The sequence below is a fragment of the Phaethon aethereus genome (genome assembly GCF_964289735.1).
Source record: "Phaethon aethereus genome assembly, chromosome: 11".
Lineage (NCBI taxonomy): Eukaryota > Metazoa > Chordata > Aves > Phaethontiformes > Phaethontidae > Phaethon > Phaethon aethereus.
The window spans coordinates 16,045,065-16,059,709 of record NC_138587.1 but is presented as its reverse complement, the minus strand read 5'-3'; the positions used below and the strand labels follow the sequence as shown (position 1 = coordinate 16,059,709).

General features: G+C 37.2%; 1 protein-coding gene across 1 annotated transcript in view; it reads left to right on the top strand.

Annotated features, from left to right (window-relative positions):
- The window catches only part of CACNA2D3 (calcium voltage-gated channel auxiliary subunit alpha2delta 3), a gene marked incomplete at its 5' end in the record, with an annotated part of 467,841 nt that overhangs the window by 133,071 nt on the left and 320,125 nt on the right, over positions 1 to 14,645 (top strand). Inside the window, one exon of the mRNA XM_082004801.1 lies at positions 8,280 to 8,339. Within this exon, the coding sequence (XP_081860927.1) occupies positions 8,280 to 8,339 (60 nt within the window). The remainder of the gene's footprint in view (positions 1 to 8,279; positions 8,340 to 14,645) is intronic.

The window sequence follows — 14,645 nt, the reverse complement described above, 5'->3', positions numbered from 1 at the left end:
AAAGTTAAACATCTAATGAAGAAAAGAGTGAAGGAAAACCTCCAAAGCTCTTCCCAGCATCTTATGAGCTATTTTAAAATGGGACAAAGCAGCACCTTTGGAGTTTTCTGTCTCTACGTATGAAGGATGTTTGGTTAACTTCTGTAGAGAGATGATTAACTTTGAAAGAGCTGAGGTTAGGTGAGAGAAATCCTACTGATGGAGAATTTTTCATTAAATGAACTTCAGTTATCCCAAATCTTTCTTCAGCGATATCTGCCAAGCATCCAGCAATGGTGTTGAGAACTGTCAGAGCTCAAACTATTTTTGCTCAGACGTTGTGTAAGTCCTCACTATACTCAAATGCAGAAAGGCAGTGTGGCATTATCCAAACAGGATAGTGATTGTGACAGCCACGTAAAGAGTGTGACCGGTGGTAACTTAAATGTGTGAAAGAGATTAATAAATCAGATGTTTTAATCTAGTGATTTCAGCACAGAGGACAGGAGTAAGGATCATAATGACACTTACAGGTTAGTATTGACTAAATATATATAAATGTGTGTGTACACAGGTGGATATAAAAATATGTGTGTACACAGGTGGATATTTAGATGCATATACAGGCCAGCTTCCCTTGATTTTGGAAGGTGTTATACAGAGTAACATTGTAAATAGACCTTTACATTTATGTGGAAGAGAACAATGTACCAGTTGTGAATTAGTCATTAAAAGCAAAACTTTACAAATTGTGTTGCCATGTTGCAAGTGGAATAAAAAAGATACATAAAGGTATTTCCAGAGAATTACCTTCCCCTTGGCACTGAGATAGGAGAGGTGGCTGAAGGAGAGCTGTGCTTGCTGCTGTACCCCAGGCAGGCAAATCACTTTTTGAAATAGCCCTGAAACAGCTTGAGGTTGTGTCTGCAGTTGAACAGATTCCTTGATGTTTGGGACATATGGAATCAAGAGTGTGGAATAAAACCTTATTTAGCACATCATTCTTTTCTGCTTTGTGGTAGACATAATAACATGGTAGGAGCAGATCTGATAATCTGCATATTTTGTGTCTGATATATTGGCTTTGCACAGCCTCGAGGGCAGCAGAACTCGGTACAAGACAAATGTGTTACCTTCATCTGCAGTCTTCCTTCCGTGCCATGGCAATCTCCAGATGCCATAACTAAACAGTGTTAACTTAGTTAAGTTAGAAATGCATCTAATTACTCCAGGATTGTCTTAGCCACTGTTATGCAATGTGCAAGTTTCCTGTACTTTGATCCGTTTACAGTTCCATTTCTGTTTGTCCAGCTCTTTGCCAAGCTCAACTCCTTATGTTTCTTCAAAAAAACCGCTAGCACTCTAACAATGATCAACCTGAAAAATCTGCCAGTCTTGAATGACTATAAGTGGGTAATTGAAGATATTTACAATAATTGCTAGGCTTTTAATTTATTTTTATCATTTATTTATAACTTCTGCTTTGATTGTGCTTTGCAGCACTTACTGTGACTGAGCGTTGTCTAGTGAGTTGTAGTGGAATTTGATAGTAGTCATAGTGCAGTCTTTTTTTTCCTGTATGGTGATATGAATGAGTTGCAAGATTGATATCTGTCTTAAGCTACAAGCACTAGGAACTCTAATATCAAGATAAAAGGAGCTAAATACTTTTCAGTGCATCTTAGTCATAGCAACAGCAATTTTAGTGATAGAATTTCCTAGGAAATAACTTTTAGCTGAGGAGAACAGTGTGGGAAATAAAATATGCTGCTGGGCTTTCTGAAAAAAATTGTCTGTGTCTGTCCTTGTCCCCCTGCCCAGGCTCCCAATCTCAAGGATAAAACCAGCCAAACTGCAACTCTGTTGTCACTGGCCTGTCTAAGAACTCACGTATTTCTGATGGTAGCAAATACTCCTCCAAGGTCAGCATCAGTCTCTGATATCTACACTGCTTCTCAATTGGTTGTGGCAAACACGTGCAAAACTATTTGCAATACAACAGTGAGACGGAGAGGCCTGTTTGCACATCAGCGCACTCATTGCCATGTTATATGATACTGTTTTCTAGCGTAGAAAGTAATAGTGATACCGATGAACGTCAACTATCCTCTGTTGGCTTCTTTACCTTCTCCACTAAACGAACTGTGAAAGAAGCAAACCCCAGAACTCTGACGGAAGGAAGGAGGAGTTGCGACAGAGTTACCACCCATGCCAGGATATTACCTAAGCTCACTTCATGCTAATAAATCTTGTTCTTTCCCAAAACAGCCCAACCTTTTCAGAAGTTTTCAAAGCACCTGCAGCCTTACAGGTTTCCTGGAAAGGAAATCCCTTTTTCACTTCTGAAATGAACTCCAAAATGGGGAAGTCATAGGAAGGTACCTGGGTAATGTTTTTAAAGTTTGGTAATCTATTCCTGAGTGCTCCCACATGCACAGCGTAGGCTTCTCACGGAGAAGCCAGTGAAGAAAATTGCTCTGATGATTGAAACACAAGTTCTGGTTTCTCTCCCAGGAATATACTCAACTGCTGAGCTATGTTTTAAATAGTTGTCTGGCTGCACTTTAAGAAATGGTTTTGGCATGTTCACAGCTCAATTAGTATAAATTTTGATTGGAAGTTAGATGTTCAAATCAATAGTAAGGTTATTGAAATTGCGCTGAGTATTTCATGTGAGGAAGGGTAACTATAGGTAGTTGTAAGTATTTTCCATATACAAAATATTGCTGTTTTTTGCTTGGTAATGTACCAAGGTGCTACAAAACAGGAAAGAAATAAGCTCTTCAAAACAGGGATCTGCTGTCTTTATTGACAAGCTTGTTTACATTTGATGAAGATAGAAATCCCTGTTACAATTCCATACGTGGCAGTCTGGGAGACAGGCTTTTAAAGTTACATAAATTCCTGGGTTTGTTTCCTACATATTGTTGTTGTTCAAGACAAACTTTCAGTGTAGTATGCTCATAGGATTTTTTTCAGGTTTAGAAATTTTTTAGTAAGACTGGTTTTTAATTATTTTTTATTTCCAAAACACAAATCAACCTTGAAGACATCGAAGGTTGTATAGGAGGTGAACCTCAAACAGATATGATGCCATGGGAAAATGATGAGAAACTGTATTTGGGTTCAGGGCTATTTTTGGTGTTGGTTGAATGCATTCAGATGCTAGGGTGTAAGAGCCTCCTACAGGTTTACCTGTGCTTGCTTTTATTTTCTTAACGACGATGGTATCCCACTGCTCAGAGCAGGGTCAGAATTTGTGGCTCTTGTCAGGCGTACGCTGGATGAAATTCTCATAGGCCTTAAACGATAACTTTGCATTGCGCCAGACAAACCGGAGGTAACGGCTCAAACTGGCAAGAGTCACATAATGTACCGAAAGAAATGTTAAGGCAGAGTCCAGTGAGAAGAATGTGGTAGCAGAAGGGTTGCTGACAAGCTCGTGTATTTTAACCAACAGAACTGAAGCTGATTATTTTTGTAGCAGCGGGGCATGAGCCTGGGACTGAGTAAAGAAGGAGCATCTACAATTGAGAAGGTAGATCTTTCATTTTCTGTTTAAGTACATCACAATATAGCTTTTTTTTCTTCTATTTTGAAATTAAATTTTATCACATTGATCTTATGGAATATAAACTATTAATGTTATGGACTAAGATAATGTCAGTAGCTAGTTGGTACTAGTTGTAATTAAGGTAGAGCAGTCTTCAATCCTTTTTTGAAATTTGTAGGAGTTTGGTTTGGAGAAGAGCAATTTTTGATTTTATGTGTAGCAGTTGGTTTGTTTTAGAAAAATAGAAAGGAAACCATGAAATATAAATGTGCTTCTTCAAGATTTGATAGCTGAAGAGAGGGGAACATAACTTCAGTCAGCACTTATGGATGAAGGTTAGTGACTCTCTGCAGTTCAGGAGTTCAGAAACCGTTTCAAACATTGCTATGTTATGAATTTGAAATGGGATTCTAATGAAGAAGAATCATTGAAAAGTAAACTGAAACCCTTAGAAGGCACATGGAAGGAGTAACGATCTTCTCAGAAGCTAAAATGGGTACCACATGCTCTGGATGTTTGCATGATGTTTTTCCTTGAAATTGTTGTTTTCTTTTTCATATTTTTTTCCACCTTTCTGCCCATCTGTTCCATTTTCCCCTTACTTTCTGTTGGATTCTATTTTTCTCTATTCCATTCTCTATCATTTACCTTTCCTTTTCTATCTTTACAACAACCTAACTTGAATGAGAACTTATCTGGGAAAATCAGTTCACTGCAATTAAAACACCATTTGTCAATAAAATTATCCTATTCAGAGATAGCTCAGTGATTTATTTTTTTAAATGTTATTGAGAGGAAACAAACATTTTCTTTTTCTCCTCTCAGCCTTCTCTACATTCTGTGATACTAGTACTGCTAAAAATTCCAAACACTGACTTTGACCATTTTGGGGTTTTTTTTGGGTGATATCTGTTCTATCTCCTGATTCATAGTCTGTTTTTAATTCATGCTGCATTGTGATATACCGGATAAATCAGTTAATCTTTCTTATATTTACACGTATTGGGAAAGTCATAAGGATTAGGTCCTTAACCAGGGGAACCTCGGTTGAACTGTACCATAAAATGTGAAAATTGTTCTTTATCTAAAGATTATATGCTGCCCTTGACTTGTCGGTGCATGCTGATGCAAACACCTTTCCACGTGTAGACCTAAATACTCCTAAAATATAGACCCTTAAATGGTGTAACTCGAACAATGCTCACTCAGTGTTCATAATTCATTTCATGTAGATGCATATAGATCACTCTCAATTCCCTTCAGGAGATAACCACAGCTTGGTAAGCATTTACTACAGCAATGATTTTACAACATGTTTATTCAAATGAAAATATATTGGTATTTGTATTAAGTGTGTCATTATAAACTGTTAAGTTAAAATTGCTAATCATGCTAATGTTGAGAATCATTGCTAGATAACTGTTCATTAAAATAATTTAAAAGGTTTTTTTGGCCTCAATATAAAAAAGCTGCAGTATTACATGTGGTTTTTATTTTTTTGCCTTGAGAGTGTTAAGGAATTTCTTCTATCATGCTTCACCCCTTTGGGGACTTCTTTAAAAAAACAAACAAACAAACAAAAAAACAAACCCCAAAAAACCAACAACAAAAAACCCCCCACCAAACAAAAAACCAAAACAACACAAACACCCACAAAAAAAACCCACTACCAAAACCAAACAAAACCCCCAACCTAAAACCCCCAGCCCCTCCCCCCAAACATTTGTATACAATGTCTTAATTCTGATATCATCTGTGTATAATCACTAATATGTCATTTTGTGGATTTAGGCTTATTACTAGCTTACGTTTTCTGTAGCTCTCCCAGATTTCTCACTGTCTCCTTCATAATGGAGATATTTAAAGCAAACTGTGGTTAAAGACTATTACATAGAAAATGCAGTATATGCTTCTGTTGTCTACATTCAGTGTACAAAAATCTTAATTTTCGTACTAGATTTGTGAGGGTGAAGCACATAGCATGGATGCGTATTTGTGTCTATGTCTTCAAGGAAAAATACGTGTGGGTAGATCGTTTGCTTTTTTGTTGTTCTGCTTCCTTCCTCAGAGAACGTTGCTGAAATGTGTGTAATTTTTTTTTTTAAGAACAAATGTAACTACTGAAATTTTAATGAATAAATCAGTCAAGTATCCATCAGTACTTTTAATTTCTGAGCTGCCCTCGTTACCAAACGTTTCTACTATTACCCATCTTATGCTTCTCTAGCTTTTTCTTATGTGGGGGGATAAACCTTTAAATTTATTTCACTGAGGCAAACGCGTAATTGAAACACATTGGGATCAATACAAACTATATAAGAAGCCATGAATTATTTTTCTAGCCCACTAGGTACTGATATCTAGGCACTGGTATCTCATTGAATACTCTAATAATTTTTCTTCCGGTGAGTAAGTAAATATTTCAGCACAGAAAGAAAAACAGGTTTCTCTTTTTCCTTGCATTCATTTCTGTATGAAGAATTTTTTGACCCTTCTTTCACTTTTTCCCCTCAGACTCATCAGTCATGATCTTTTGTATTAGATGTGTACAGAGTAGTAACACAACTATGGTTTCAATATAAAGGAGTACACACCTGCAGAAGTGAACTGAATTAGAGTAGTTATTTTCCCTAAAATGCCTTTTTCATATTTAAAAAAATGAGGGCTAGATTTGTAAAATACCTTCAGCAGGTCACTAACATGCTGGACTTCTGAGACCCTTCAGATGTTCAAGAATCTATCTCAGTTGCTGTGAGGCTTCCCCCTCAGAACAGTTAGTTTGTGCTACTTCTCTCTTTAAATTCTAAATGCCCAAAAAATTGTGGGTCAAATTAATGTTTATAACCTTTAAAATTGTAAGGTCTGTTTTTACTAATATTCATATAATACAGGAGCAGTAGGAACAATTCCATAGAACTTCACTGTTTTAGTTGAAATGTTTTTTCATGGCTCCCCGTCACGTAGCCCGTTGTGACGCATCGTTAGTCGCTGGGTGCTTTCACCCACGTGCGTCTGGGGGGGGAAGGCGAGCTGGTACATTTTTCGGTTGGGTCCTGGTTTGACTTGCTTGGGGTTGGAACCGTTTCAGTTCAATTCCCGTTTAGGTCAAAAGGGTTTGCTAAGACCAGCTGGGTTTACATGGGACAAGATTTTTAAAGGTGAAAACAGTCAAAGGACGGGGTGTCCAGGCAGCACAAGGCTCTGGGAAGGTGGCTCTTCTCTTCTGTACCAACTTAGGCGTCAGCAGTGTTTCCAGTTTTCCATCAGATCTTTGAGATTGTAACACTTCACTGAGGGAAAAGGTACGAAAAACCTTCCCACTGTGGTCTGCAGAGAAGGTGCAGAAGCCCCGCGGAGGATGGGGGGTTTAGCGAGGCTCGCGCTCCCCCGGGGGTAAGCGATGCGGCGAGACGGACGTGCGAGGGGAGGCTGTGCCGTGCCGCGGCGTTGCAGACCTCCGAACGCAAATGCTCCCTTAACCAGCGAGGCTCTGCTTTAAACTGTCAGTTTTTTGTTGAACCATTTACCCTGAATTGGCAACCAGAAATATTTTTTCTTGGCTGAGGTTCCATTGTAGCTCAAGCTGTATAGCAATCGCTATGAGTTCTGATTCCATTTTGATTTATATCCAAAGGCTTGATAGACGTGCATGCAGTTCTGAGAAGGGAAGCAAAAGTGTGCGCGGCTGTCGGCTCTGCGTATCGTTAGTGAGAGCCTGTAGCTCGCTTGCTTCATGATCAAAAATATTTTGCAAATATACACGTGTACCAGTGTCTGATAAATCAAAGAAAATGAAAGTCATGTATTGAATATTCTGTGACAGATGATTCTTTGACTAATGTTTGGTTGTACATATATGAATGTTCAGGCAGGCTAAATAAAAACTAGCAACAATTACTTCCATAGTTAAAATATTCAGAACTATCAAGAAAATTAATAAAACATTAGAAAGGCTATAATGTCTTTTCACAAGAGAATGTCTGCAGCAAACCCCTATATAAATTAAATTTTTCAGGTAGCTGTGTTTTATTGTAACCCCTTTTTTCCCTTCAGATGATAGTGGTAAGGAAAAACAACTACTACAGGGAGCTCTGAGTATTAAGAGGAAAAAAATACTACTGAATTGCTGTCATTCGGTAAATATTCTGTAATAGAAGAAAAATCTTCTTGTGATTATGCATCATATTAGGGTAGTATGCACAACACTTCAAATCTGCTAAGTAAAACAAGCCTAATCTCTATTTTTCTAATCCTTTATATTGGATGCATTTTTTAGAAATTCCTTTTTATTTCAGTTGCTTGCAATCAAGTGCATTATTAGGAAATACCTCCTATTTTAATCTGAAGAAAGATTTGAAAAGGGCTCCTACATGCAAAATAAGGTTCAGTGTGAAAGCAACTTTATTCTGTGTTCTTTCAAAAGTCGATATTGGAATGGGAGCTGCAGGGTGCTGAACGCTAGTGGGAAAAAAATGACCTTTTTATTTATTTATTAGCAGTTGAGCTGTTTTGAGAGTTTTGTACCACCAATCATGGATGCTGAAGGTTTAAAAAAACCTGTTTGCTTTTTTTTTAATCTGGATAATTTATTTCTGTTCTATAAAGTATCATAGCAGATATCATGTGGTGACAATGAATTACACAATTCTCAAACAATCTCTCTTGTTATACTGGAAGGAACACTTGGATTTAAAGATGTTATCTATTATTTCAAAAATACACCTTTTTTTTTTTTTTTTTTCCCCAGCGTCTTGTTGAAGCTGCAGAAGATGCTTACCTGAAACATGAGTTTGATGCTGACTTACAGGTAAGTAATAATTGTTTCCCTAGGTATTTATCATCAGAGTGTACTATAACAGTTTATACGATAGCTTGCTTGAAGAACTGCTGTAGAAAGCCGAGCAGGTGAGTAATGGAAGGATGCTGATTATGAAAAAGGGAATTAATGAAGGCTGGCTCAGTATTTTGACAGGTTACACATTTAGTGTTTGTGTGTTGGGAGACCAAGCAGGTGGATTTTACTCTTTTAGAGATTTCATTTAAATTCCCTGCATGTCTGCTTAGGTCAAGATTTTCAAACACAGTAATTAGCAGCATCGTTGCAGTGTGCTGGCAAGGAATTGTTCTATAGAGAGTTGAATTTGCAGATGGGGTGGGACCCACAGGGATGGGATTAGTACGACCTTGATTTGTGCAAATGGTTTGCATTTGGATCTGTGTCTAGAGCAGACACCATTTTTTTTTCCTCTTACCTAGAAGCCCATGGAGCCATACCATTATTGTCTCAAAATGTTGCCTTTAGGAATAACGTGGGAGAGAAAAGCACTGTGGCAGCTCACAGTTAAAAATGTTTAAAAGAAAAACCTTTGCTTAAATAAGACACATAATTAAAAAAAAAAAAAAAGCTTAATTTAGAAACTAAGTAATCTAACCTAAAATGGAAAGTTTAACAGAAAGTGTTAATGAGTAAATACCTCCTTACCTGTAACAAATTCCTATATCCTTATTTTCTTGAATGCTGTGTTAGGTGGAGTTTTGTTTACTTTGTCTCTATCTAGATTTAATTTTAAAACCTTCTATGACTATTTGCCATATGTCCATTTAAATTTAGAGCTTAAGCATTAAGAGAAACAGAGACTTGATCCATAGACCTTTTTGCACACGTTTGTCTAAGAAGTACACAGATGTATCTTCAGATTTTACTGTGGTTACTTTCAGTAATCACAAAATATTTTATTTTAATGAAAATTATTGATTTCTGTGCAGAAAGAAAAAAAAAAGAGAACTTTTCAGAGATAAAGATAAAAAAATTGAGTTTAGAAGGTGGTGATACTGAGATCTGCCAGCTGGTGGTGGAGTAAGGATAAAATGAGTGCCCCGAAAGTGATAATTAATACTATTGTTGTAGTCAACGAATGCTGGCTTCTGTATTCAAATGCTTCAGAGTTCTATTACATTCCAGCCCTGCAGAAGTGTGCTGCATTTTATTTTTGTGAACTTTAAACCTTGGAGAAATAGGAGCTATTGTCTGAATAAATCATAAACGCACTTTATGGAAGATTTTTTTTTTTTAGAGGTCTACAGTAAGTGCTTCTTCACTGCAGGAGAGTTCTCACTTTGACGAAGCCCTTCATTTGCTGAGGCTTTGAAGGTATTAACACTTTCCTGAAACCAGTTAAAAGCCATTTCTGTGGCGGCATTAACAGGACAATCAAATCTTTGTGTAGAGCTCTGTTGTTTATTACTGTCATGGTCCATTAAAGCTAATCAATTGTTAATCTTGGTTTCAGCGACCCCTTTGCAACCCTTGCTGGGTGATTGTTGTTCTTTATCAAAAATCTCATCATACCATCTGCTCAATATAAAATAACGGCCAGGATGATTTGATAGTGTACGTTCAAGTGGAGGGGGACAGAAGGCTTACGTAATATACAGTGTATACAATTCTGCTATCGGAGAGGATTTTTTTGGCATTTGTATTGCCTCGGCTGACGTGTGGAAGACGGGATTAAATGCTTTGAATTAGTGGTATGTGATACAGCACCAGCCTGCGCTCTTTGTGCTCAGATATTCTGGAAATTCAGAAAGCACATAAAGAAAGTGCTTTTGTGCTTTTTATTGGTCCAACATCACCTTCTATGTCTTGAGGACAAGTATAGATAATATTGTGTCAGTACATAAAAATGATATAAGGGAGAAATAAAATTATATTAATATTTTTATTGACTATGAAAAAAACACCAACTTAAAGAAAATAATAACTGGAAGAGCTCATCCTTTAGACTGCTGGTATTCTCTTCAGCAATGCTGAAATGTATTATTTGGTTAGGCTAGACCTGATCCCTTCTGGGCATTTTTCTTAGTAACATTATTAGTTTTGTCCTTAGTTATTCTATAGGTATTTTAATCAATATACTGTAATGCTGCGTAATGGTTAAGCACTCAGCTATCTATCCCGGGACTGAATCTATTGGCACCACCAACAAAAACCTTGTAGTTATAAACATAAATAAAATTCCCAGTGAATTGAAAGAAATAAATCAAAACGGGTGATATGATGTTTAACTCATCAGTATTACATATTGCATGTTTGAGTAATGGTCAAACTACGAGTCAGTGAGAGCTGACTTTAAAGGTTTACCCTGCAGTAATCTGGCTTTGGGAGACTTTTCTGTTAGGGATGTGAACCAAGTGCTTCAGTTTTAGCAAGTTACAAGGAACTAACCGTCTAAGTGTTACTTACATTTGAACCTCTAACCCAATCCAGGGTTTCTGCACCTGGTGTACATGGTTTCAAGTTATTCTGTATTATTAAAGACTCTTTTCAAGTTGTTGCTAAGGGGAATTGCTATCTTTAGTCATGCCTAATAATTTATTTGGGGATATAAGCTAAATTACTATTTGTATTGCTACAGCAAGTTGCCTTGTCACAGCATTTCCATAGGCTTAAAGAATTGCTCATCTTGCTTCACACAGGACACTATCTCTGTGCTTGCCTCTGTTTAAAATAAAGTAATTCCTCCTGATTTTATGGCTTTAACATAATGAAAAAACAATATAGGGGCCAATTGCCAAGCGCAGACCCAGCAAGAGTATTGGATGTTACAGGTTTTGAAGTGATTCTACAACTGCCTTTTAGTTTTGTTGACTTAATTGTTTGCCAGAGAAAACTTTTTGGGGGAAAGATAAAAAAGAGGGTAACATCTTCTGTTGGGAGGTGGTCTATTAAAAAGAAATTTCAAATAATTTATAATTATTTTTGTTAACTGAAATTTGGCCTCCTGGTAATTTACTTCCTTTGTGCTTGGGTATGTCTTTCCTAAGATGCGAACTGCCTCGTTATGATTCGCAGAAACACCGAGGTGGAGTTTGCGTTCAGACCCCTGGAAGAGGGGAGGCTCTGAAGTAGAAAATTCTTTCCTGGAGCTGTCATATACCTAAGAATTTGTTGTGTATGCAGCTGATACAACCACACAGGTTTAGAGGCTTTCTCCTCCCACCACATTTCCTCAAGCCACTGATTTTGTTGTGTAAAAATACACCAGCGTGATACCCAACTGCTTTTCTTACGCTGCTACCAGCGAGGTGGTAAAGCACACTTAAACTGCAGTCATGTGGTCTGTGCTGGCACCTAAGTCCTCTAGGATGTCGTGCTATTTATGGGATTGTATCTGAGCTTTTAGGGTAGAAATGCATAGAGTATTGTTACCATCTGAACAGAGTGAGGGCAAGGTCTCTATCATAGTATTGTATTATTTCTGGGTTTTAATAATCTTGGGAGGTGGATGCTTAGCACTGGAACTGATGCTGGAGTTCTCAATGGTGCAAGTAAAAGTAACTTGCACTTTGTTTCTTACAAGCTTTAAAAAAATATATATTAATTTTTGGATCAATAAAGGTTTATAATACTTAGTTGCTACCCAGTTTTCATACTTCTGGCCCAAATGACAGGAGGAAGTCACACAAACTTTCGTTATGACTACTGGTTCATTTGCCCAATGGTTTCATTATACATACACGTTTGCAGGGTAGTTCTTTTATTTTCTTTGTGTTAATTAAGTTCATTAGTTGACTCGCCTTGTATTCCAGCCGAGTTCTCTCTGCATGTCTGTGAAGTGATAATAAAAAAGCAAGGCTATTTCTTTTTAATAGAATCAAGGCTAGTGTATAGTTGGTGTCACCTGCACTACTACATGGGGTTTTTTGGCTTGTTGTAGTTTCACTTTCTAGAGGAGATAGGGTAAGTTCAAGTGCCAATACTTGAAGATCGTCGCCCTTATTTCGGTTTTATGTCACAAGGCTAGAAGAGGATTAATCAAGAACTTTTTAGGAAAGGATTACCTTCTTTTTAGAATACTTTTAATTTAGTGGCATAAAAAAGGAATAATGTTACAAGGCTGCTTTTCATTATTCATTTTTTTTAGATCTATAACGTATGGCCAAGTCTTAAGGAAGAGGTTTTCAAAACTATACCAGTTAGGTACCTGTCTGCCAGATTTTGCGGGCTGTTAACTCCTAATTGCATTTCATGTCCCTGAAAATCTCATCCTTTCTCTTAGAGTATATATGTTGTTTCTAGGAAGAAAAAAAAAAATAGTAGTCAAGTGAGCAGGTGGTTATTTAAGGATTTTCCAGTGGTTTACACAGGTGAACGATGTACTTTTTAATGCATATTTAATGATTTTTTTAAAAAGCTTACAAAAGGTGACACTTCAAGTTTAGGAGAAAGCACAAATAGCAGATAGGGTTGGGGAATAGAATTAGTCCAGTTCATAGACTCTACAGCTTCTGGGTCTAATCCTGCAACTGTTAGTATTACCTGATAGTTTATTGTTGTCTTTCAAGGGGAGCTACCTGACTTTTAGTAATTTTGAAATTCAGCTGCTAGATATAGAGCTTAAATATAGACATAAAAGCATAACTTATATTGTTGCTACTTTTTAAAAAAATTCTGACCTAAATGTTTATTTAGTATAGTGATGCCATGCAAAACTTTATAATGATGGATCGCTAAATGCTTAGGTATTTAATTAAAATTTAATCAAATAGAAGTTACTTATATTGATACCAGCTACTGGAAAATACGAGAAAAGATAATTGAGAATAGCTATTCTACACAATCTTATCAAACTGCTATTACAACACATGTATTACTTTCATGTTAGTATTTCAGAAAAGTCTGTTTAAATATTTATTACCTCACTTATTTTGAATGGGGCACATGATAATTAGATTTACAGTCTATTGGTGTTAATATTTTTTGGCTGTTAGAATAATGTCCACAAGACTGAAATCAGCTCTTGAAGTGTCCCGAACATCTGCAATGGAAAGGGAAGGCTGGTGGACTTCAAGCGCTTGGAACCAATGATTGAAACGACTTTTTGAAAAGCGCATTTAAAATAGCAGTGGAACATCTGAAGTTTGATGTGCTTCATGGATTATTTATCCAAGCTGCTTGCTTTCTGAATCAGAAATCAATCTTTCTAAACCTCAAGGCTGGAAACTAATATGAGATTTGACAGCCTAAACTGCTTTTTAGACTTTCTTTGGAGTGTTTTGAAGACCAAAGTGCTCTCAGCTATATTTGGATGGGATATGGATAGTGTACTTGTAGCTTGTAAGAAGGCACTAGGAAGAGATCCTTAACTAGCACCGATCTGAGACTGTTAACTTTTCATGGCCCTGTGCAACTCCTGCAGCAGTTATAGTTTATTCCGTTGTAACATCTGCCTCTGGAGCTCTTTCCTGAGGTGTCTCACGTGGGTCCTGGACTCAAGGGGTTTGTCTTCGTGTTCCTGACACTTGTGATACTGCGACATGCTCTTCTATATGGTTATGTGCATCCAACTGGAGACATAATTTGGATACAGCTATGATACTGAAATACTGTCAGGATCTGCAGAAGTCTTGTTGTTACTGAGTTTTCTGAACAGTCTGAAGTTTTCAGTACTGATCAAAAGATAAGGGAGATCGAGGAAAGACAGCAAGCATAGAATTCAGAATGTTGTTAAAAACCAACAGCAACAACAAAGCCCCAAACTCTTAAGAATTACACTGCAGTTTGAGGCCTAAGAGGAAGGAAAAACAGAATAGAAGCATGAGCAGCTAGTGAGTTAGTGAACTACAGGGCACACAGGAGTCATTTAAATGATAAAAGCATCTCTTAGAGTCTTTATTTGGTTTCAGCTTTTCCTTTGTCAATTTTTTTTCTTTCAGAAAATACTCTGTACTTTTTTCTGAAAGAAAAAAAAGTTTCAGCTTTACAGTTCTTAGTTTAGTAGTATTCTTATTGATTTCTGTGAGCTCAGATTAAGGAATTCTCAACTGCTCTACCACCAGAACTGTAACTAATTGATTTCCAGACTTTTAGCTCTAAGGATAAGCCCTTTCAGTGGAGAGCACTTTAGCTCGTCTACTCTTACCTATTTATTTGCTGAGGTTGGGTAGAGGAAAACCAACATGACTACGGAACTATTGAGACATCGGTGAATGCAGATGTTAGTGGCTAAGGATTCTGTAGAATGGAGGCACGTGTAAGGTAGCCTGCAGAGGAAGACTTCCACATCGCTTTCACGCTGCATGCATGGCAGGCAGTAAGTATCAGAAAGAGAGC